Below are 26,058 nucleotides of genomic sequence, written 5' to 3' on the forward strand. Positions count from 1 at the left end.
ACTTGTTGCAGAACTTACGAAAGCGTGCCCCCACCGGGCCTAGCTCAGTCTGTGGAGCCCCAGCGACATGCGGTGGATTTTCATAGAGGCCGGGGAGGACTTCTGTTCCTGGGAACTAGCTGTGTTGTGCAGCTTCCTTCCTCTGGCCCCGCCTCTGGCAAGAAAGGACGCATCTCGGACTTTCTTGTTTCTTTGTTCGAAAAGCTGCATTTGATAATGACGTGCTTTCCTAGGCTGTGCAGGAATATAAGGCAAAATATCCTAATTACCAGCTATAGCCGTGGAGACCAGGTCCGAGAACCCTTCTCCACACAATCCTCAGCCTTCCATATGCCACTTAAGTTGGCATCATCTGTCCATCGCATATTCTACAGGACACGTCAAGCAGAAATCGACATAGCTTTGACTCTAGGACCCAGTATACTCATGTCTCTTTGGGCATGTTTGATTATATATATATATATATCTCTCTTAAGACAGCATCTTTAATATATATACATATCTCTCTCTCTCTCTCTATATATATATATATATATATATATATACTAGGGTCTCAATTTCTGCCGATAAGGTACCTGTCCACGCCACCTCCAGCGCTATAAACCCATGCCGACACAATCGCCGGTCTTAGTAGTGTACCAGAATGTGCACGCTATCTGCAGGATCCCTGAGAATAGCTAGGGCTACCTTCTGGGCAAACGTGACACCCTAGGGGAAGATTCCCATCACATCCTGGCCCTAGTGGGGAAAGGATACTGCCTGAGAATTCTTTGTGGGAAGCTGCAGTCTCTTGTCTGGAGATTCCCGCTCTTTTTCCTCATGAGAGGAGGGAAATTTACCTCAGCTTTCTTCCCCTTAAACATGTGTACCCTTGTGTCAGGGACAAATGAGTCATCAGTGATATGCAAATCATCTTTTATTACAATAATCAAATATTGAATACTTTTCTGCCATTTTGGCTGTAACTTTGCATTATCGTAGTCGACACTGGAGTCAAACTCTGTGTCGATATCAGTGTTTATTATTTTGGATAGTGAGCATTGTGAGACTCTGAAGGTCTCTGCGCCATAGGGACAGACATGGGTAGATTTCCTGTCTGTTCTCTAATCTTTTGTGCAATAAATTCACCTTAGCACTTACACATATCCAAACATGGTGTCGGCGTTGTCGACGGAGACACCCTCTCACACACATATTTGCTCTATCTCCTCCTTAGGGGAGCCTTTTACCTCAGACATGTCGACACACACGTACCGACACACCACACACACAGGGGATGCTCTATTTGAAGACTGTTCCCCCACAAGGCCCTTTGGAGAGACAGAGAGAGTATGCCAGCACACACCCCAGCGCTATATGACCCAGGAATCACACAGTAACTTAGTGTTTACCCAGTAGCTGTTGTATATATTGTTTTTACGCCAAATTTATGTGCCCCCCCTCTCTTTTTCACCCTCTCTATCGTGCTTCTGCAGGGGAGAGCCTGGGGAGCTTCCTCTCAGCGGAGCTGTGGAGAGAAAATGGCGCTGGTGAGTGCTGAGGAAGAAGCCCCGCCCCCTCAGCGGCGGGCTTCTATCCAGGGCTCATGCACATTACAGTGCCCAGCTGTATATATGCTGCTTTTTGCCAGGAGGTACTCAATTGCTGCCCAGGGCGCCCCCCCCCTGCGCCCTGCACCTTACAGTGACCGGAGTGTGTGGGTTAGTGTGGGAGCAATGGCGCACAGCTGCAGTGCTGTGCGCTACCTCATATGAAGACAGGAGTCTTCTGCCGCCGATTTTGACGTCTTCTTGCTTCAACCCGCCGGCTTCTGTCTTCTGGCTCTGCGAGGGGGACGGCGGCGCGGCTCCGGGAACGGACGACCAAGGTTAAGTTCCTGTGTTCGATCCCTCTGGAGCTAATGGTGTCCAGTAGCCTAAGAAGCGCAACTTAGCCGCAGTTAGTAGGTTTGCTTCTCTCCCCTCAGTCCCACGTAGCAGAGAGTCTGTTGCCAGCAGAAGCTCTCTGAAAATAAAAAACCTAACTAAAATACTTTCTTAATAGCAAGCTCAGGAGAGCTCACTAAAATGCACCCAGCTCCTTCCGGGCACAGATTCTAACTGAGGTCTGGAGGAGGGGCATAGAGGGAGGAGCCAGTGCACACCAGTAGTACTAAATCTTTCTTAGAGTGCCCAGTCTCCTGCGGAGCCCGTCTATTCCCCCATGGTCCTTACGGAGTCCCCAGCATCCACTAGGACGTTAGAGAAATATAAAAATAAGAATTTACTTACCGATAATTCTATTTCTCGTAGTCCGTAGTGGATGCTGGGGACTCAGTCAGGACCATGGGGAATAGCGGCTCCGCAGGAGACAGGGCACAAAAATAAAGCTTTAGGATTAGGTGGTGTGTACTGGCTCCTCCCCCTATGACCCTCCTCCAAGCCTCAGTTAGGATACTGTGCCCGGACGAGCGTACACAATAAGGAAGGATATTGAATCCCGGGTAAGACTCATACCAGCCACACCAATCACACCGTATAACTTGTGATCTGAACCCAGTTAACAGTATGACAAACGTAGGAGCCTCTGAACAGACGGCTCACAACAATAACAACCCGAATTTGTTTGTAACAATAACTATGTACAAGTATTGCAGACAATCCGCACTTGGGATGGGCGCCCAGCATCCACTACGGACTACGAGAAATAGAATTATCGGTAAGTAAATTCTTATTTTCTCTAACGTCCTAAGTGGATGCTGGGGACTCCGTCAGGACCATGGGGATTATACCAAAGCTCCCAAACGGGCGGGAGAGTGCGGATGACTCTGCAGCACCGAATGAGAGAACTCAAGGTCCTCCTCAGCCAGGGTATCAAATTTGTAGAATTTTGCAAACGTGTTTGCCCCTGACCAAGTAGCAGCTCGGCAGAGTTGTAATGCCGAGACCCCCGGGCAGCCGCCCAGGATGAGCCCACTTTCCTTGTGGAATGGGCCTTGACAGATTTAGGTTGTGGCAAGCCTGCCACAGAATGTGCAAGTTGAATTGTGCTACAAATCCAACGAGCAATCGTCTGCTTAGAAGCAGGAGCACCCATCTTGTTGGGTGCATACAATATAAACAGTGAGTCAGACTTTCTGACTCCCGCCGTTCTTGAAATATATATTTTCAATGCCCGGACCACGTCCAACAACTTGGAATCCTCCAAATCGTTAGTAGCCGCAGGCACCACAATAGGCTGGTTCAGGTGAAACGCTGACACCACCTTAGGCAGAAAATGAGGACGCGTCCGCAGTTCTGCCCTGTCCGTATGGAAAATCAGATATGGGCTCTTATATGATAAAGCCGCCAATTCTGATACTCTCCTGGCTCAAGCCAGGGCCAGTAGCATGGTTACTTTCCATGTAAGATACTTCAACTCCACCGATTTGAGCGGCTCAAACCAATGGGATTTGAGAAAATCCAAGACTACATTAAGATCCCACGGTGCCACTGGGGGCACAACCGGGGGCTGTATATGTAGTACTCCTTTTACAAAAGTCTGGACTTCAGGAACTGAAGCCAATTCTTTCTGGAAGAAAATCGACAGGGCCGAAATTTGAACCTTAATGGACCCCAATTTGAGGCCCATAGACAATCCTGTTTGCAGGAAATGTAGGAATCGACCCAGTTGAAATTCCTCCGTGGGGGCCTTCCTGGCCTCACACCACGCAACATATTTTCTCCAAATGCGGTGATAATGTTGTGCAGTCACCTCCTTCCTGGCTTTTACCAGTGTAGGAATGACCTCTTCCGGAATGCCTTTTTCCCTTAGAATTCGGCGTTCAACCGCCATGCCGTCAAACGCAGCCGCGGTAAGTCTTGGCATAGACACGGTCCCTGTTGAAGCAGGTCCCGTCTTAGAGGTAGAGGCCACGGATCCTCCGTGAGCATCTCTTGAAGTTCCGGGTACCAAGTTCTTCTTGGCCAATCCGGAGCCACTAGTATCGTTCTTACTCCCTTTTGCCGTATAATTCTCAGTACTTTTGGTATGAGAGGCAGAGGAGGGAACACATACACTGACTGGAACACCCACGGTGTTACCAGAGCGTCCACAGCTATTGCCTGAGGGTCTCTTGACCTGGCGCAATACCTGTCCAGTTTTTTGTTGAGGCGGGACGCCATCATATCCACCATTGGTTTTTCCCAACGGTTCACAATCATGTGGAAGACTTCTGGATGAAGTCCCCACTCTCCCGGGTGTAGATCGTGTCTGCTGAGGAAGTCTGCTTCCCAGTTGTCCACTCCCGGAATGAATACTGCTGACAGTGCTATCACATGATCTTCCGCCCAGCGAAGAATCCTTGCAGCTTCTGCCATTGCTGTCCTGCTTCTTGTGCCGCCCTGTCTGTTTACGTGGGCGACTGCCGTGATGTTGTCCGACTGGATCAACACCGGCTGACCCTGAAGCAGGGGTTTTGCCAGACTTAGAGCATTGTAAATCGCTCTTAGCTCCAGTATATTTATGTGAAGAGACATCTCCAGGCTTGACCATACTCCCTGGAAGTTTCTTCCCTGTGTGACCGCTCCCCAGCCTCTCAGACTGGCATCCGTGGTAACCAGGACCCAGTCCTGTATGCCGAATCTGCGGCCCTCTAACAGATGAGCACTCTGCAACCACCACAGAAGAGACACCCTTGTCCGTGGCGATAAGGTTATCCGCTGATGCATCTGCAGATGTGATCCGGACCATTTGTCCAGCAGATCCCACTGAAAAGTTCGTGCGTGGAATCTGCCGAATGGAATCGCTTCGTAAGAAGCCACCATCTTTCCCAGGACTCTTGTGCATTGATGCACAGACACTTTCCCTGGTTTTAGGAGGTTCCTGACAAGTTCGGATAACTCCCTGGCTTTCTCCTCCGGAAGAAACACCTTTTTCTGAACCGTGTCCAGAATCATTCCCAGGAACAGCAGACGTGTCGTCGGGGTCAACTGAGATTTTGGAAAATTCAGAATCCACCCGTGTTGTTGCAGCACTAGTCGGGTTAGTGCTACTCCGTCCTCCAGCTGTTCTCTGGACCTTGCCCTTATCAGGAGATCGTCCAAGTAAGGGATAATTAATACGCCTTTTCTTCGCAGAAGAATCATCATTTCGGCCATTACCTTGGTAAAGACCCGAGGTGCCGTGGACAATCCAAACGGCAGCGTCTGAAACTGATAATGACAGTTTTGCACCACGAACCTGAGGTACCCTTGATGTGAAGGGCAAATTGGGACATGCAGGTAAGCATCCTTTATGTCCAGGGACACCATAAAGTCCCCTTCTTCCAGATTCGCTATCACTGCTCTGAGTGACTCCATCTTGAACTTGAATTTTTGTATGTACAGGTTCAGAGATTTCAGATTTAGAATAGGTCTTACCGAGCCGTCCGGCTTCGGTACCACAAATAGCGTGGAGTAATACCCCTTTCCCTGTTGTAGGAGGGGTACCTTGACTATCACCTGCTGAGAAAACAGCTTGTGAATGGCTTCCAATACCGTCGCCCTGTCTGAGGGAGACGTTGGCAAAGCAGACTTTAGGAACCTGCGAGGGGGAGACTTCTCGAATTCCAACCTGTAACCCTGAGATACTACCTGCAGGATCCAGGGGTCCACCTGTGAGCAAGCCCACTGTGCGCTGAAATTCTTGAGTCGACCCCCCACCGCTCCTGAGTCCGCTTGTAAGGCCCCAGCGTCATGCTGAGGGCTTTGCAGAACCCTGAGAGGGCTTCTGTTCCTGGGCAGGGGCTGCTTGCTGCCCTCTCTTACCCCTTCCTCTGCCCCGAGGCAGATATGACTGTCCTTTTGTCCGCTTGTTCTTATAGGACCGAAAGGACTGCGGCTGAAAAGACGGTGTCTTTTTCTGTTGGGAGGGGGTCTGAGGTAAAAAGGTGGATTTTCCGGCAGTTGCCGTGGCCACCAGATCCGATAGACCGACGCCAAATAATTCCTCCCCTTTATACGGCAATACTTCCATATGTCGTTTGGAATCCGCATCACCTGACCACTGTCGCGTCCATAAACTCCTTCTGGCAGATATGGACATCGCATTTACTCTCGATGCCAGAGTGCAAATATCTCTCTGAGCATCTCGCATATAAAGGAAAGCATCCTTTAATTGCTCTATAGTCAATAAAATACTGTCCCTATCCAGGGTATCAATATTTTCAGTCAGGGAATCCAACCAGACGACCCCAGCACTGCACATCCAGGCTGAGGCGATGGCTGGTCGCAGTATAACACCAGTATGTGTGTATATACTTTTTAGGGTAGTTTCCAGTCTCCTATCAGCTGGATCCCTGAGGGCGGCCGTATCAGGAGACGGTAACGCCACTTGTTTTGATAAGCGTGTGAGCGCCTTATCCACCCTAGGGGGTGTTTCCCAGCGCGCCCTAACCTCTGGCGGGAAAGGGTATAATGCTAATAACTTTTTTGAAATTAGCACTTTTCTATCTGGGTTAACCCACGCTTCATCACATACATCATTTAATTCCTCTGATTCAGGAAAAACTACAGGTAGTTTTTTCACCCCCCACATAATACCCCTTTTTGTGGTACTTGCAGTATCAGAGATATGCAAAGCCTCCTTCATTGCCGTGATCATATAACGTGTGGCCCTACTTGAAAATACGTTTGTTTCATCACCGTCGACACTAGATTCAGTGTCTGTGTCTGGGTCTGTGTCGACCGACTGAGGTAAAGGGCGCTTTACAGCCCCTGACGGTGTCTGAGACGCCTGGGCAGGTACTAACTGGTTTGCCGGCCGTCTCATGTCGTCAACTGATTTTTGTAATGTGCTGACATTATCACGTAATTCCATAAACAAAGCCATCCATTCCGGTGTCGACTCCCTGGGGGGTGACATCACCATTATCGGCAATTGCTCTGCCTCCACACCAACATCGTCCTCATACATGTCGACACACACGTACCGACACACAGCAGACACACAGGGAATGCTCTTATCGAAGACAGGACCCCACTAGCCCTTTGGGGAGACAGAGGGAGAGTTTGCCAGCACACACCCAAGCGCTATAATATATATGGGAACAACCTTATATAAGTGTTGTTCCTTATAGCAGCTTAAATATATCAAAATATCGCCAAAAAATGCCCCCCCTCTCTGTTTTACCCTGTTTCTGTAGTGCAGTGCAGGGGAGAGTCCTGGGAGCCTTCCTCACAGCGGAGCTGAGCAGGAAAATGGCGCTGTGTGCTGAGGAGAATAAGCCCCGCCCCCTATTTCGGCTGGCTTTTCTCCCGGAGTTTTAGATAATAGGATTTTGGTACTTACCAGGTAAATCCTTTTCTTTGAATCCATAGGGGGCACTGGAGTACTCTTGGGATATGGACGGCGTAGCAGAACAAAGGCACTGAATATTTAAATTTAGAACTCTCCACCCCTCCATATCCCAGAGTACCTCAGTGTACGAACCCAGTGTTTTTACTGAGCGAACTACTATAGAGAGGTTGACAATGGAGAATTCCTATAACATAACGGACAACAACAAAGTTGACCCATAACGTTAATGTCAACTAAACAGTTGACAGCATAACCGATAGACCTTTATAGTTTGAACCAATCGGTGAAAATGTGTTACCATAAGCTCCTTTGAGCTTAATACAAACCAGGTAAAATGTGTTACCCTAAGCTCCTGTGAGCTTAACACAACCCAGGTAAAACTGCTCTGGGTGGGCGTCCAGTGCCCCCTATGGATTCAAAGAAAAGGATTTACCTGGTAAGTACCAAAATCCTATTTTCTTTTTCATCCACTAGGGGTCACTGGAGTACTCTTGGGACGTACCAAAGCTTCCCTCGTGGGCGGGAGAGCTGTTTGACACTTGTAACAGTAGGCAGCCAAAGCTAGATGCTGATGCCGCAACCATTCATAACGTGTAAACGTGCACAAACGTGGTGCACTGAAGGCTATGTAGCCGCGTTGTAGACGCTCCACGACCCGCTGGGTCTGACATTCCCACAGAACCTGTGGGATGAGCTATTACTGACGTAGGCGACTGTAACCTAGCCTTAAAGTAAGCCTGACCTGTAGTCATTATTATCCAACTGGATAATGTCTGCTGAGAAACTGGCTAACCCCAGTTGGCAGCATCATAGAGAACAAACAACATATCCGTATTACGTACTGTAGACGTTCGGGACATATAGACGCGTAATGCGTGTACCACATTCAGAATTCTAGAATGTGCGGTCAACACAGGAACCACTATTGGTATATTGATGTGAAGAATAAGAAAGCGGAATTCGTCCGAAGATCTGCTTTGTCATGAGAAAACTCAAATACGGTGGCTTGGAATACAAGGCACCCAAATATGAAAACAAAACCCTTGCCGAAGCTAAGGCTAGAAGAAAAATGTTTTCCCAAGTGAGAAACTTAATCCCCATTTGTTGTAAGGGTTCAAAATATGAAAACTGTAAGAAATCTGAACCCAACCTCAAGTCGCCTGGCGCTGTAGGTGGGATAAATGGAGGCTGCACTTTGATGACACCTTGTAGAAAGGTGTGTATCGACGCAATAGAGTCAAACGTCTTTGAAAATAAGTTGACCACACAGATACCTGCACCCTCAGTGCAGATAAACGCAGTTCTCCATCCCACCCTGTTTGTAAAATAACAGAATACGGGTAACTTGAAAGATGATGTCGGAAACTTCCGAGCTTTACCACCTATATAAGCACACCAAATTTTGTAATAATGAGCTGCCTTAAGCGGCTTACTAGCTCGTAACATGGTTGGTATAACCGATACTGTAATGCCCTATTTCTTTTCTTAAGAGGGCGGTCTGAACCCCCACCCCGTCAACCGCAGCTGCGGTACATAGGTAATAGGTACATAGGTAACTATGGGTAAAAGAACGTTCCCTGTTGTAACAGGTTGGACGTATTATGAGCTGGCCAAGATCGTGTGCAAGTATTCCTTGGAGATTCGAGAAGCAAGCTCTCCGAAACCCATGAGATATCACTAGTATGACTGTGACGAACTGTCTTATGATCCGTTTTGGCAACGGAGAGAGCAGCGGAAAATGGTGGAGCCAGATACACGATGCTGAATGACCACACGAATGTGAGAGACTCCACCGCCACTGCCCTTGTGATCTGTCGTTTTGTACACATACTGAGCTTTTGTAATTGTGGCGAGATGCCATCATGTATACCTGAGGGTAACCCCTTCTGTGGGCTCACATATGAAACACCTCTGGATTTAATGTCCAGTTTTCAGGATATAAATCCTGACGGGTGAGATCATCTGTCTAACAGATGTCCACTCGCGGAATGAACCCCGTTGACATCACATAATGGTGTTCTGGGCAATTGAGGATTCGAGTTACCTGCCGCATTGCCATGCGGCATCTTGGTTCTCCCTGGTTGTTGTGTATGCAACTCCCGTTGCGTTGTCTGACTGCCCTTGGTCAGACTGAAAGCGAAGCATGTAGTGCATTGTAAATTGCACGGAGTTCCAGGACATTTATCGACAGCAATCTGTCGTGATCCGTTTTAGAACCTCTGTCGCTGATCTTTTTTTTTAACTACAACTCCTGAACTTCTGAGACTCTCGTCCAGAGTATATACACCCTCGCCCCTCTGTGGGAAACGCGAGTGAAGGGCGGCGAACTAAAGCGCTTTGAAAACACATCATTATTCTTAACAGGCGAATACACCAATGTACCGCTAGTGTGCGTGGCTTTTGCACTAATTACTAGATGTACATTTGTTCTTGCTGGTGTAGTAGGTAAATGTCTTTGATTTACCGTATTTATAATCTTACCTAGGAATTGACGTCGTTCAGACGGAATTCGATGCGATTGTTTTTGAACTTGACCTGCCACCGCAGTATACATTAGTAGCGCAAGTTAGAGGAACTCTGTCGAGACAGAGTTCTTATGAGCAGATCGTCTAAGTATGGAACGATTGTCACTGTCAGGACTCTGAGATGAGCTATCATCACCAACATCACTTTGGTAAATACCCGAGGCGTTGACAAGAAGCCAAACGGTAGACCTGAAATGGTTAATGGTTGTGGCGTTTTGCAAACGCTAGAACCTGTGATGACCAAACCGGAATGGGTAAATACGCATTGTGAAGATCAAGTGCAATTATGCAATTTTGTGGCTCCAATATGCAAATACTAACCGCAGAAAATCCATTTTCAAACTGCAGTAAGTGACTTGCTGATTGAGACTGCGACGGAGCTGTCTGGTTTTGTTACCCCAAACAGAGGGGAATAAGTAACCCTGACTCTGTTAGTGTACTACTGCCTGGTTATAAAGACAGCTGAAAACCAGCAGAGACTAAATGGCAACCTGCCAAACCGTTCGACAGAGGCAGTCTTGTCCTTTAATCTGTAAATAGCTGAGACATCCATGAGTTGATGTCTGGAAACGCAAATGTAACGTGTAAAGACGCGCTTCCACAATTGGAACATGGAGATGGCCTAAGAGGTCGTCAAGCCACTGGCTTGCTGACTGTAGCGTCCTGTCGTTACAAGGCGTGACTGTTTTGTACCACCGCCTTGAAAAAACTGAAGTCTAAAGGGATTAAACGCCGGCACAAGTATCTCCGTTTTGATACTGGATGCGGTAATGGCTGAATATCAAATTTAGGACCAAACAAGCTCTGGCCTGTCGCGCTTAAACTAGCGACGATGAAAAGTGAGAATCGAAGTAACCGGCGTTAGCAGAAGCTTTACAGATATACTCTGCAGCTTCTTTTAACAGTTCATTGTTTCCATACATAGTCTAGTGACCCAAATGTATCTTGGGTCTTTATAATGTTTGACACAGACGCATTTACCAATGGCGGATCGCGTCTTAAATAGTGGTTAGAGTCTACTCAGTCTCTGTAAAAATGGAGACATTGACTCACTGGGATTTAGCAATGTATGGTTGTCAAAAACCCCGCACTATCTGAGTGCTGGACTAATGTACCCTTCTCACTCGTAGTTATCGGTGTGAGATTTGACATAGAATCGTGCATTAAATTATAAGACCAGTTAAATAAACACCCTGGTACCCAAAGGGAAATTGGCCCTTTGGAAAGACTGTCCTTCGTTAGTGCTGGTGGAGTAACTTCCGAGACTCCGATTACCGCTCTTTTAATTTGAATTGCCAATGCTTAACATAGGATCTTTAAAATTATTTTTAGTCTGCGCTAGAGCCTTACTCGCTATGCAGACAGACACCACAATAGTCAACGGACAGACACTTGCACGACTTATTGAAGTTATTATCATATATATATTTTATTGCTGAAAAGCATATTTATATGAAACTCATGGTTGTTTCTCTCAACGGAAATCTGTAGTAAAAAGCGAAAGATTTATTCGATCTGAAGAGAAACCAGAGTATTCTTTATGTGAAAAGCAATTCACATGGGCATGTGAAACCCGAACCAAATTCCCACTAACACCCCTGCGCCTCTGGTGGCTTAGAGATGTAGGGCAGGAATGTTCCAGAATTACAAACTGGAAAAACAACAGGAAGCATGTTAAAATGGCCCCTTTGCCATGCTGACTGTGATAATCACCGAACAAGTTACAATTGTTCAGTGTTAATATAGCCTCTTATACAGTATAATCACAGTATGGGTACAACACATGCTCTATGAATATATATATATATATATATATATATATATATATATATATATATATATATATATATATATATATAGGCTCAATAGCCTATGATAATTACAGACATTAATATATGCTCAATAGCCTATTATACAGCATTAATATATGCTCAATAGCCTATTTGATAATCACAGATATTAATATATAGGCTCAATAGCCTATTATACAGTGATAATCACATACATTAATATAGGCTCAATAGCCTATTATACAGTGATAATCACAGATATTAATATATAGGCTCAATAGCCTATTATACATGATAATCATTAATATAGGTCTGATATCACAGGACAGGTTATAATACATGTCTGCATTATTTACTGTCACATCTAGCTGCATATATAACTGCTGTTTATATATGTATTTTACATACCCTTTCCGCAGTGAGCCGCCCGATTCCACCGCCCCCCTTCCCCCCTGTAACACTGTGTCTTCTCAGGAACAGCCGGGAAGACTTGCAGGGAGGCTGGCATCTGCGGTGCTGGGCGGCCGGACGGAGCAGCGGCCCGGTTGTCACCCTGTTAACGCTGTTAGTGAGCGTCTGCGGGTGGATGTGCTGGTCAGCCGGACGGAGCGGCTGGGACGGGCGGACGTAGCGCTGCCGTCTGGAGCGAGTCTCAGACGTAGCGGCTGGGCGCTGTGGCGGGCGGTGCGTGGAAGCGGCATTCACTGTGACCCACCTAGCGGGGCGGCAGCCTGCGCTGACCGCCCCGTTCCCCAGCTTACCTTTCTCCTATTCAAGGCTGCGACGGGGCTTCTATGTGTAAGCTCCGTCCAGCTTTCAAGTCATCTTGTTCCTGGCTGCGACGGGGCTTCTTCTGTAAGCTCCGTCCAGCTTGTTCCTTTTGATAACTTCTTGCTGGCTGTGACGGGGCTTCTTTATGTAAGCTCCGTCCAGCTCTTTGATCATTTCTTCCTGGCTGTGACGGGGCTTCTTTCTGTAAGCTCCGTCCAGCTGTTGCAGGAGACAGTGGGCTGCCTGTGGCTGTGAGGGTGCTCTTTGTGAGGACCGACACGCCATGCGCTGCCTTGCAGCGGCACCATCCCGGACCCATGTTTTTCCAGAAACTGGGAAGGGATGTGCTAAGTGTAAAATTAAAAATTAAAAAAGTCAAAATGAAAAATTAATAAAATCTTTCATCCAAGTGTGGGAATCCCACAAGCCGATGTTAGTGCTTTGAGCACAGAAAAAACACTGGGTTCGTACACTGAGGTACTCTGGGATATGGAGGGGTGGAGAGTTCTAAATTTAAATATTCAGTGCCTTTGTTCTGCTACGCCGTCCATATCCCAAGAGTACTCCAGTGACCCCTAGTGGATGAAAAAGAAATCTGGCATGGGTTAAATACATACATATAGCCTCAATGGCTATATGTGATGTATTCTTTTGCCATAAAGGTATTAAATATTGCTGCCCAGGGCGCCCCCAGCAGCGCCCTGCACCCTCTGTGACCGCTTGGTGTGAAGTGTGTGACAACAATGGCGCAAAGCTGCAGTGCTGTGCGCTACCTTCATGAAGACTGAAGAGCCTTCTGCCGCCTGTTTCCGGACCTTCAATCTTCAGCATCTGTAAGGGGGGTCGGCGGCGCGGCTCCGGGACGAACCCCAGGGTGAGACCTGTGTTCCGACTCCCTCTGGAGCTAATGGTGTCCAGTAGCCTAAGAATCCAATCCATCCTGCACGCAAGTGAGTTGAAATTCTCTCCCCTAAGTCCCTCGATGCAGTGAGCCTGTTGCCAGCAGGACTCACTGAAAATAAAAAAACCTAAAAACTTTTTCTAAGCAGCTCTTTAGGAGAGCCACCTAGATTGCACCCTGCTCGGACGGGCACAAAAACCTAACTGAGGCTTGGAGGAGGGTCATAGGGGGAGGAGCCAGTACACACCACCTAATCCTAAAGCTTTATTTTTGTGCCCTGTCTCCTGCGGAGCCGCTATTCCCCATGGTCCTGACGGAGTCCCCAGCATCCACTTAGGACGTTAGAGAAATGTAAATGTATTACCTACACAAAGTGAAGTGGGGGCAAGCTTGTGGTTGACTGAAATGATAATCGGAGGAATACAGCCTCTCAGTGCACTGTGAACTGCTTCCACATGAACACTGATCAGGCAGGGTCGCTGATGTCCTGGAGCCCCAGCAAACTGACAGGCAGCATATTGGGCCATCCCACAGAATGGGTGGTCTTCAGTATGCCGACTGAAGGGATCCCGGCGCACAGTATACCGGCGCCGGGATCCCGACAGCCGGCATACCGACACTTATTCTCCCTCGTGGGGGTCCACGACCCCCCTGGAGGGAGAATAAAATAGCGTGTAGCGCGCCACCGTGCCCGTAGCACAGCGAGCCCGCAAGGGGCTCATTTGCGCTCGCCACACTGTCAGTAAGCCGGCGGTCGGGCTCCCGGCGCCGGTATGCTGGTCGCCGGGAGCCCGACCGCCGGCATATCGTAGTGAACCCCACTATATGTAGTGATAGGCCTACTCTAGTACAAACAGTAATTCAGGTGTTATATCAGATTTTAATATATGTATTGGTCTGCCATGATTTCCCTGAAGAGATCCTAGATCATGCTGTTGCTGTTTTTTTTTACCCTCCAGTAATTTAAAGTTCCTTCAATACAAATATTTAACAGCACATATCTTCTTCAAATCGGAAGTATGTTCACAGTGTATAGGTTTACTCAGGGACGTGCGGTGAGCTAAATGGTTCAGGAGGCACTGGCTAGCACCAGAGACAGATTTACATGTAATATATGAGCCAAAGCGCACATCTGGGCATTATACACAGGTGCAGCAGTATAAACTCCTGGAAATTTGGTGAGTTTTGAACAGAGATGTGCGGACAAGATAAGCAGGGAGGCACTGCCTCACCTGCCACAGACTTTTTACTCCAGAGTTTTGGCTATAAAGAGTATTAGAATAATCCAAAGAAGATATTTCAAACAAATTCTTTGTATTTTTTATATACTTTATCCAGTCAAAACTCTGGCACAATCGTTAGTATGACAGGAAAGGCTCTGCCTCACCTGCCTCACCCGCCTCACCCCACCGCACGTCACTGGGTTTACTGATAAAGACAAAGACTACACAAGCCTCATTAAAATGCATAGTGCTGTGTAAATAATATCTGCATAATATCTGTACAATTTAAGCATGTCATCAGTTCAGACTTCACTGGGGGCAGCCACCCATGACTCAGAACTTCCCCACCCCCCTCTTGCAATTCTGCAGCCAAAGGTTCAGGCCTTTCTGAAATCTCAACAAATCTGGGCCTGTATCTGCAGATCAGTCTTCCCTGTCCTCTCTCGTCTCCTCGACATAACAAAACCCCAATCTCTCAACGCTCCTTACACAAATCAGCTATGTAGAGCAGCAGTCACATCCATGAACTTGAAAGGCCAATCTCACCTCCAACATTACTCCACTCTCCAGAACTGTCACATGTCTCAATAGTGATAGTTGTCGGGTTCCCGTTCACTGTAAAATCTAGGAAAGAAACTGTGACAGGCAGCTGAACATTTGCCTATGCGATAACCAATTTATAATACAACTATACAGTAGTTTAAAACTTCTTAAAATAAATTTATTTAAAAATAAAAAAAATTAAGTATTTCAGAAAATACTGTGACCATCTCAAATGTTTTTTAGGGATACCTGAAGTATTTTAATAGGTCAGAATAAACATAACAATAACAAAACAGGAAATACCATATTTTAGGGAGTTATGGTGTGTACACACGGCGCGATGCGCCGTACAGCCCAACATTGACTATTCGATCTGGCCGGAGCCCGGCCCCGCCGATATAGTCAATGTTGGGCTGCCTGTACAATCAATTTTTCCTTGCGATGCCAATGCCTATCCCGCGTGACTACGCATCGGCATCGCAAGGACTATACACACGGTGCGATATACACTAACTTTCCTTACGATTTTGACTACATAGTCAAAATCGTAAGGAAAGTTAAGTGCATATCGCACCGTGTACACACACCTTTATTGGCAGAACTTAAATATATGTAGATAGGAACAATGTTGTGACTGAACTCATTTTCTTAGGGTATGTGCAATGTGGGAGTGTACACTGAATAGATTAAAATTAGGGTTGACTTTCCCTAAAAATAATTGGGCTCAGAGCTGTCCTCTGGCATGGAAGTACTATGGTACACTGGGCCCAATTCATATTTGTGCACAATTCTGATGCTTTCGCAATGGAGAGATTATCAGCAGACCGCCCATGTGCCACAATCGCACTGCACATGTGCCAAGGTAACTTTACAATTGAGCACGTTGTGAAGAATTAATCACAGAGTGTGTGACCGGAAGGGGAGTTACTATATAGGGGGAGGGGAGGGGGGGATGGTGTGGTAGCAGTAAAAGCACAGGCATCATGGACATTTTGTGGGGCGTGTATCTGCATTTGGGTGGAAATCTAGCAAGGGAAGCCACTGACCGAACATGGCAAACTCTACAGAGTAGGTTACCTGAGTCCATATGGAGACTCTGGCCCTCATTTCGAGTTGATCGCTCGCTAGCTACTTTTTGCAGCCATGCAAACGCATAGTCGCCGCCCACGGGGGAGTGTGTTTTCGCTTTGCAAGTGTGCGATTGCATGTGCAGCCGAGCGGTACAACATTTTTTTTTGCAGTTTCTGAGTAGGTCTGAACTTACTCAGCCCTTGCGATCACTTCAGCCTGTCCGGTCCCGGAATTGACATTAGACACCCGCCCTGCAAACGCCTGGACACGCCTGCGTTTTCCCTATCACTTCCAGAAACCGGTCAGTTGACACCCATAAACGCCCTCTTCCTGTCAATCTCCTTGCGATCGGTTGTGTGAATGGATTGCACTGCAACGATACGGTTTATACGCGTACGATGCGTGTGGGCATTGTGGTGCATACGCATGTGCAGTAGTTACCTGATCGCTGCGCTGTGAAAAATGGCAGTGAGTGATCAACTCGGAATGAGGGCCTCTATTAGCTGCTTTGTCCCATATAGGACAGATGGGGCAGATTAAACAAATGCAAACTGATCCCAAAGTTTGACAGCTAATTTTAAAGCTGGGTGTAAAGATGAGGGGACAGATCTAATCTCCATAGGCGTAAGGAGTAATATTTTCACCATGTAGAATCAGGGTTTTATAGAGATCGGGCAAAGAGATTTGGACGCTATGCCAATGTTTTCACAACTGAGTGATTAGCGGCAGACTGAGCACATGCTGTGATCACACTGCATATGCGCAAAAGTATCTGCGGGATGGAGTTCGCAATGAGGATTCAGTCGCAGAGTGATTGACAGGAAGTGACCATTTGGGGGGTGGTAACATGGTGTTAGTGGGGAGTGATTGTAAAAACGCAGGCGTGTCATGGCTGTTTACGGGGTGTATATGTGATGACGTCTGCGAACTACTGCGTACAAAAAACATGGCTCCGGTGTGACTACTGTCATGTCTAGTCTGCATAGCCATACACCTACTCGAGCAGTCGATGTTTAACGTTCTTGCGCATAGGCTGCGTATGTGTACGCAAACTGCGAATGAGTTGCGTTCGCTCCAGTGTGCATCTATTTTAATTTCTGGGTGGCAGCTCTATTTGCTAACATTAGCAGTTGTGTATCGTAGGAAATCACAATTGCATCAGCATACAACTCTGAATTAGCCCTAGTAGCAGCAAATAATAAAGTCTTTGAAAGCCTCTGTCAATTCTGCACTATCAGAGTTTGATCTTATAAGAGCTTAAGGACATGTTCCTCGAACACCCAGGAGATCCAAACAATTGCTTTTTCAGCATCAAGAAAAAAATTGGCACTTGGAGATCTTAGCGTTAACTGCATAGATAGGATCTGCGGATCTCCTTGTCCTGTCCCTTTCCTGATACTCTGGGATGAAGCCAACCTGATCGCAGGGGACCAAAGAACCAAGAATTAAGGCCCATACACATTAGAAGATGTCGCTCTGTGAGCGACATCGTCTAACGTTTCCCCCTCCCGGGCCGGCCGGTCGGCGGCCGCCTGTACGCACTGAGCGATATGACCGCTCATATCGCTCAGTGACGTCACGCCCCCGCCAGCCCTGCATGAAGGTCGTGGACGACAGTCCACATCCTTCATGCATGCCCTACCGACAGCGACGATCGTTGCCGACCCGCGGGGCCGCGCATCGGTCGTCGCTGGCGGCATACACGCTTGATGATAAAATGAGCGACGTCGCTCAAGGAGGGGGGAAATGAGCGACGTCGCTCATTTTATCGTTAAGTGTGTATGGACCTTTAGGTTTAAGAGATCGGTTATTATTTTTGTAATAATATTCACATACTACTTACTAGCCCTTCAAAATGACAGAACATCATAATAGTATTGTCAGCGCCAGCAGCTGTGCATGCCCGAATGGAGCAACACTTGAATTGCTCCATCGGGTGTCATCTAGTGGCGCCGGTGTTCAAAACACTTGAATTCCCCCCACAGAGGTGAGGAGCAGCTTTAGCCTTTTATTATATAGAATTTGTTAAGAAGGAAATTGGCTTATAGCAAGCAAAGCTTTCAGGGTCTTTTCCCTAAAGTAAGCAGTTTTGTTTTCAAATTATCTGGGCTCTTATGCCTGAAGGTGTATTACATTCAGTCACTAGTGGGGCGAGTATGTTCTCCAAATGCAGGGTTACCAGACATGCAACTCTATTGTACTGTTACTGTGTAGTAGAGGTTTAGGGGGGAATTCAATTGCCAGCGAATCCCTTCGCCCGACCAAATCTGCAGCGGCAGCTGCCGTAGTTTACAACAGAGGGATCTCACACAAAAGTGTGTGCTGCCCCCTAAGGTAGCGAGCACTTTTGTGCTACTCGGGCATTCGGCCAGCCATGCGAAAGGTGCAAGATGGGTGCTGTTGCCAGAGTTAAAACGCGCAGGAACGCCATTTCGCGCTCTTCGTCCGGAATTACATTCCCCCTTAGCCACAGGAAAACATTTCTGAAGTCCACCTTAAAAATCTTCAAGTTGTGCCAAGACATTTTTGTGAAAATTGGGAAGAGTGGATTTGGTGAAGAACACAAACACTGCAGTGATATATAAAACATATCTGAGCTAAGGTTAGGATGCGTGAGGGAAGCATTTCTGCACATACACCAAACATCCTGTTAATAAAATTACTTATGGAAACTTCATAAAAAGACTACAATGATTGACAAGAGGTGTAACGATACATTAACTTTACATATTGATTTAAATCATCAGGTTATAAGAATTTTACTTGTCTATTTGTGAATTTCCCAAGATGTATACTCATAATGGAAGAAAATGTAGATAAGGTTCTAGGAGCACAGAGGAACATCACTTACTGTCACTTGATGTAGTTGTAATGGGAATGTACTCCGTGGACACCTGGCTACAAAGTGACATGCGGCCTCCCGTCACGTCAATCTTGGTGCTCCGGCAAGTGTTGGAACAGACTTTAGAGTGCTGGTAAAAATCCAGCTCCCCAGAATCCATAATTTTCCTGATGTAAAGAGGAGATATAGCTTTACCACAAGAAGCTTTGTGTGTGCTTCTCTGGGGATCAATATAACGAAACACTATGGGGTATATGCAATTGCGGTCGAATTCGCGGCAATTTTCGCCGTTTTTTAATTCGACTCAATTCGACAGGTGAATCCCGGAAGGTGGCTTCCGGAATTCACCATATTCAATGAAAAACGGATTCGCCAGAGTCGCGGGCGAAAATCGGCCGATTTGGCGGATTTTGCCGCGATTTTAAAAAACGGTTAAAAAACGTGAAAAACCCGGAAAAAAAATGGCGTGGGGTCCCCCCTCCAAAGCATAACCAGCCTCGGGCTCATCGAGCTGGTCCTGGTTCTAAAAATGCAGGGGAAAAATTGGCCAGGGATCCCCCGTATTTTTAAAACCAGCACCGGGCTCTGCGCCTGGTGCCAAAAATACGGGGGACAAAAAGAGTAGGGGTCCCCCGTATTTTTAACACCAGCATCGGTCTCCACTAGCTGGACAGATAATGCCACAGCCGGGGGTCACTTTTATGCCGTGCCCTGCGGCCGTGGCATTAAATATCCAACTAGTCACCCCTGGCCGGGGTACCCTGGGGGAGTGGGGACCCCTTCAATCAAGGGGTCCCCCCCCCCCCCCAGCCACCCAAGGGCCAGGGGTGAAGCCCGAGGCTGTCCCCCCCCATCCAATGGGCTGCGGATGGGGGGGCTGATAGCCTTTTGTGATAATAAAAAGATATTGTTTTTTCCAGTAGTACTACAAGTCCCAGCAAGCCTCCCCCGCAAGCTGGTACTTGGAGAACCACAAGTACCAGCATGCGGGAGAAAAACGGGTCCGCTGGTACCTGTAGTACTACTGGGAAAAAAATACCCAAATAAAAACAGGACACACACACCTTGATAGTAAAACTTTATTACACACTACCGACACACACATACTTACCTATGTTGACACGCCGACTGCCACGGTCTCCGACGATCCGAGGGTACCTGTGAAAAAATTATACTCACCTTCCAGCGTCCAGAGATAAATCCACGTCCAGAGAGTAAAATCCACGTACTTGTTTAAAAAAAAAAACACGCAAAAACCCGCTCCATACCGGACTAGAAAGGGGTCCAATGTTTTCACATCAGACCCCTTTCTCCCGAATGCCGGGACATCACGTGACTCCTGTCACTGACGTCCCTTCAGCCAATCAGGAAGCGCTACTTCCGTGGCGCTCACCTGATTGGCTGTGCGCTGTCTGTACTGTGACAGCACATCGCAAAGCCGCTCCATTACTTTCAATGGTGGGAACTTTGCGGGTAGCGGTGGGGTCACCCGCCGGTCAGCCGCTGACCGGCGGGTGACCTTACCGCTAGCCGCTAAGTTCCCACCATTGAAAGTAATGGAGCGGCTTTGCGATGTGCTGTCACAGTACAGACAGCGAACAGCCAATCAGGTGAGCGCAACGAAGTTGCGCTTCCTGATTGGCTTAGAGACCTTTCTGTGACAGCTGTCACTGACAGGTCTCATTCGTGGAAAGGTGTCCCATGTGTCAGCATGGGACCCCTTTCAGTCCGGCATGGAGCGGGTGTTCGGTTTGTTTTTTTGCCAAGTACGTGGATTTATCTCTGGACCATGGCTGAGGTGAGTATATTGATCTTTTCTTTTCAGGTATCCGTGGATTCTACATGGAGAAGAGGACCGATGTCGGCGTGTGAACATAGGTAAGTATGTGTGTGTCGACGTATGAAATAAAGTTTTACTGTCGACGGTGTGTGTGTCCTGTTTTTATTTGGGTATTTTTTTCCCAGTAGTACTACAGGTACCAGCGGGCCCGTTTTTCTCCCGCATGCTGGTACTTGTGGTTCTCCAAGTACCAGCTTGCGGGGGAGGCTTGCTGGGACTTGTAGTACTACTGGAAAAAACAATATATTTTTATTATCACAAAAGGCTATCAGCCCCCCCATCCGCAGCCCATTGGATGGGGGGGGACAGCCTCGGGCTTCACCCCTGGCCCTTGGGTGGCTGGGGGGGGGGGACCCCTTGATTGAAGGGGTCCCCACTCCCCCAGGGTACCCCGGCCAGGGGTGACTAGTTGGATATTTAATGCCACGGCCGCAGGGCACGGCATAAAAGTGACCCCCGGCTGTGGCATTATCTGTCCAGCTAGTGGAGCCCGATGCTGGTGTTAAAAATACGGGGGACCCCTACTCTTTTTGTCCCCCGTATTTTTGGCACCAGCACCAGGCGCAGAGCCCGGTGCTGGTTTTAAAAATACGGGGGATCCCCTGTCAATTTTTCCCCCGCATTTTTAGAACCAGGACCAGCTCGAAGAGCCCGAGGCTGGTTATGCTTTGGAGGGGGGACCCCACGACATTTTTTTTTATGATTTCACCGTTCCAGCATAAAAAAAAAAAAAAAAAAATAATAATAATATTTTAAAAAATATATAAATAATATTTGTGCCTCCAAAAAAAAAAAAAAAAATAACCTAATCCCTTCTAATATAAATAGATCTGCTAATCCACCCAAAAAAAAACACAAAAAAAAAAACAAAAAAGAACATGTTTAAAATTTTTTTATTTGTTTTCACCCTCCAAAGTGTGGCGGATTGAAAATGACGAATTTGCTGTCTAAAAGCACTGCTGTCGAATTTCCAAACTTGAATTGAATATGCTTTGGTCGAATTGCAGCACTTGTATCATTGCAGAAAAGTCGAATTTGCAAAAAGTCGAATTTCAAAAAGTCGAATTTTGAAAGTCCGTTTTTTGGTCGGAAAGCACTGAATTGCATAGGCGATTTTTTTTTTTGGTCGAAAATGACCCGAAATTCGACAATTTCGGGAATTCGACCGCAATTGCATATACCCCTATATCTGTGTGCAAGTGAAGGGGAAAAGAACTAGGGACCTGATTCAGCAGTGAATGCTGAAGTGCAGAAATCACTATTCTGCGTTTTCCGCACTTCTGCGCATGCATGGGGACTTAGCTTGTGATGGGGGGGGGGGGGGGGCTAGATCCGGCATGCGGGGGCCTGTGCTGGACGGCTCCCCACATGCTAGAGAACAGAGTAGTACTTCTGCGGTTTTACGCAAAACTACAACTCAAGCTGAATTAGGCCCTATATCCATCCCTGACACAGTTTTGCCACAAAGTCAGCATATTTAAAATTGACTTTATGGTAAGAAAAAAAACATGGTCATTCTGTGAATAATATAACAAAAGGGAGGAACATGTAGTATAACCGAGCATGTAAGCATTCTGCAGTTGTCAGGAAAATATAAACACTGGGTGGCATTGTTCTTTTGTAGTGCAATCAAAATATAGCAGCTTCTCTTTGAATTAATCAGTACAGAAATATTTAGAAAGGTCCTGTAAGGCGACCTTTGCTTATATTTTACTGAACAATTATAGAATTAACAAATAGTAAAACAACAAGGATGGACACAATTGACTAATGATACTGTTCTTCCCAAAGTATAGTCTGTGCTGGCCATTTTTAAAGCCACAGTACACTGACCTGAGCATGACGCCATTCATTCGGATTGCTCTCTTCCAGTCCTTCAGGGTGGATTTACCAGCCAGGTGAACAAACTCTTTTGGACTTATTAGATGCTCATTGTACTGCAAAACAGAGGGAAAGGTAGAGAAGTGCATCAGAGATATAGTAGTCTTGGGAGAACAAAGCATTTGTGCTAAGAAAGGATCACTAATAAATGTGTTGTTTCCAACGCAATACAATATAGATAGCACTATATTATGTATAATACAGCACTTGCTTCCTTGTCTGTGCATATGGGTGGTCATTCCGAGTTGTTCGCTCGTTATTTTTTTTTCGCATGGAGCGATTAGTCGCTAATGCGCATGCGCAATGTCCGCAGTGCGACTGCGCCAAGTAAATTTGCTATTAAGTTAGGTATTTTACTCACGGCATTACGAGGTTTTTTTCTTCGTTCTGGTGATCGTAATGTGATTGACAGGAAGTGGGTGTTTCTGGGTGGAAACCGGCCGTTTTATGGGTGTGTGCGAAAAAACGCTGCCGTTTCTGGGAAAAACGCGGGAGTGTCTGAAGAAACGGGGGAGTGTCTGGGTGAACGCTGGGTGTGTTTGTGACGTCAAACCAGGAACGACAAGCACTGAACTGATTGCAGATGCCGAGTAAGTGTGGAGCTACTCAGAAACTGCTAAGAAGTGTCTATTCGCAATTCTGCTAATCTTTCGTTCGCAAATCTACTATGCTAAGATTCACTCCCAGTAGGCGGCGGCTTAGCGTGTGCAAAGCTGCTAAAAGCAGCTTGCGAGCGAACAACTCGGAATGAGGGCCATAGGGTATACATTACTGCCAGATATTTTTCAATGATTTATTGCAACAAATCTGACTGCTGATTATACACTTTTCTTATGTTAGTTATTGCTACCAGTCATGTAATCTTGTTACTATTGTCTGATGTTCCTAATGCCCCAAGTAACAAGTGAGAATTTCACATACCCCCGTGGCAGTCAAACCACCTTGTTTATGCTCTTATGATGCCCACCTACTCTCCACTCCCAGGAGACAGCTTCACAAAATAAAAGCGCATCCAGTTATACAGGATTGCCTTTTATTCTTACATTCCACTTTTACAAATAAAGAGATTTAAAAATGAAACTGCATCTAGGTTTACGGTGAGGTATAGAAAGCTAAAGGGCACAGCTGCACACAATGTAAAAATGTATTAGACCAAACTCCTATAGCATTAGAACCAAGGAAACTTTTCTCCAAATATTCCAGCATGGCTCAGTCTCATTAATTGTGTGACATTAACTACAGTATTTTGCACAGTCGGCAAAGGACAATTAAAAATGCAACTGAAAAGGTATAAAATGCATCCCATTAAAAGATGACAACTTAATATCTGCAGCAACATTTAACTGTTTTTACAATATGAAAGGGATACAGTCGTTAGGTCGACACAGCTTAGGTCGACAATCATTAAGTTGACCACTGAAAATCGACACACAGTAGGTCGACTTGTACTAGGTCGACAGGTCAAAAGGTCGACATGAGTTTTTCACTTTTTTTTCTACTTTTTCATTCTTGACGATCCACGTGGACTACAATTGGGAACGGTAACCTGTGCCGAGCGAAGCGGTAGCGGAGTGAGGCACCTTGCCCGAAGCTCATGAGCCATACGAGGGGACACGGTGCACTAATTGGGGTTCCCCGTCACTTTACAAAGAAAACCACACCAAAAAAAGTCCAAAAACCCCTGCCGACCTTTTGATCTGTTGCCCTAGTACATTGCGACCTAATGACCATGTCGCCCTATTGCCCCTGTCGACCTTCCATGGTCGACCCAATGACTGTCAACCTAAGTTGAGTCGACCCACTGACCCATACCCCATATGAGAGCAGTGAAATAAAAAATCTACAAAGCAATGAACATATTAGCAACACTCTTGAAAACTAGGGGCTCCAGTGTGCCTACTCCATATAATTAGGGCTCCAGTGTGACTACTCCATATAATATGCTCCACACACCCACCCCCAAACATCTGCTCCTCTGCTAATGCTGCCATCTTGCTCCACAACCCAAGGCACTTTGGCACAAATGAAGATGCACTGTGTCACTAAAAAGGTTTCAGCCCATACTTTACTTTGTTAATGAGGCCCAATTATTTCTCCAATGTGTCCAAGTCAGGTGAAAGACAAAGTGCCACTGCTGACTCAGGAAGATTGGCAGAGACTGGGCAAATCTACCCACAAGATCTACTTACAAGATTAGTAGCTACAAGTCAACTCTGGAGCCAGAGAGCCAGGTTTGTGTGCTGGGGACAATGGCTGATATATTTTTAATTAAAAGGTTAATTCCCATATATAATAAAACATGTATCTGTGTAATTATGTAACAGTGTATTTGTTTCAGTGTATGTCTATTTTATATAATGGTCTTCATTGCAGCTTTTGTGTTGTTAGAATGCCGTTTTCTTTCTATTATGGGTCTTATGATAATTTATTGTAAGGGATATATTATTTTGTATATGTTTGCAAATAACTTGTGTTTTTATAGGATCATAAAAGTGCTCATTGATTTCAACTATCCTTAGAATTTGCAATAATATGTTATTCCAGGATATTTATATAGTATAGTATGATAATATCCTGTATTGCATTATGAAAGTCAGTATACATCCATCTATGGGAGTACAGGTGACCTCACCTGCACACACTTGACATTGATACCCGGACACACAAACTTCCTCCATATCAAGTTGGCCTTGCTCTCTCCGCAGGTAATGGGATAGGCAATCTCTGCCTCCATTGTCTCTTCTTCCCCATCCCCATCCTCCATCTTCACTTCTCATGAAATATAAAGGCAAAGAGAAAAAGAAAATATTTCCCAATGAAAGGGTGTACGGTTATACGTGATTGGTACATATTGTTCGGAGCATAGTGGGGGCCATTCAGGTGTGGTCGGAGGTGCTATCAATGCTACTTCCTTGGAAACAGCAGTGATAGCACTGTATGGTAATGCAGCAGGAGGAGACTATTACAAGCGGAATCCTGCTGCAGTAGTAATTGAAGCAGAGTCCTAAAATGCAGCATCGGATTAAAGCCCCCACCATCTGGTGGCTTGCGGCCTCTTACTACATCCTAAAAGGTGACGGCGCGCCTTCGTTTTTCAAAATGGAGCCCACTACCGCCCCCGAAACGGCATCAGACTGTCAATGTCAGTCTGATGCCGGCGTGTGTCCTATGCCACAGGACCCATTCACGCACATGCAGAATGGGTTCTGCGCATGCACAAAGTACTGAAAATCGATGGGTGTAAGTGCAACCACACCTGAATGACCACCTGTAAGCCATGCTATTCTGACTAGAAGATATTGCCATTTTTTTTTATCATAGAAGAATTACTGTTTATCTGAAACTACTATACACGCAATAGAGTAGTTTGGTTTC

The 26,058-nt window shown here is 46.4% G+C and overlaps 1 protein-coding gene and 1 non-coding gene across 8 annotated transcripts in view; both read right to left on the reverse strand.

Moving 5' to 3' along the window:
- Positions 1-26,058, reverse strand: part of GMEB2 (glucocorticoid modulatory element binding protein 2) — a 131,576-nt gene that overhangs the window by 30,419 nt on the left and 75,099 nt on the right. For 5 of the 7 annotated variants that reach the window (XM_063959149.1, XM_063959146.1, XM_063959143.1 and 2 more), the window contains 4 exons: positions 25,316-25,452; positions 22,636-22,739; positions 18,972-19,129; positions 15,053-15,142 (listed from right to left, as the gene is read on the reverse strand). In XM_063959149.1, coding sequence (XP_063815219.1) covers positions 15,053-15,142; positions 18,972-19,129; positions 22,636-22,739; positions 25,316-25,452 — 489 coding nt within the window. The remainder of the gene's footprint in view (positions 1-15,052; positions 15,143-18,971; positions 19,130-22,635; positions 22,740-25,315; positions 25,453-26,058) is intronic. The other 2 variants (XM_063959148.1, XM_063959145.1) reach the window with 1 other exon arrangement.
- Positions 11,236-11,356, reverse strand: LOC134899914 (U5 spliceosomal RNA). The gene has a single exon (XR_010173458.1). It is a non-coding gene; the product is annotated as a U5 spliceosomal RNA (small nuclear RNA).

Source organism: Pseudophryne corroboree, chromosome 3 (assembly GCF_028390025.1).
Source record: "Pseudophryne corroboree isolate aPseCor3 chromosome 3, aPseCor3.hap2, whole genome shotgun sequence".
In the NCBI taxonomy this organism is placed as follows: domain Eukaryota; kingdom Metazoa; phylum Chordata; class Amphibia; order Anura; family Myobatrachidae; genus Pseudophryne; species Pseudophryne corroboree.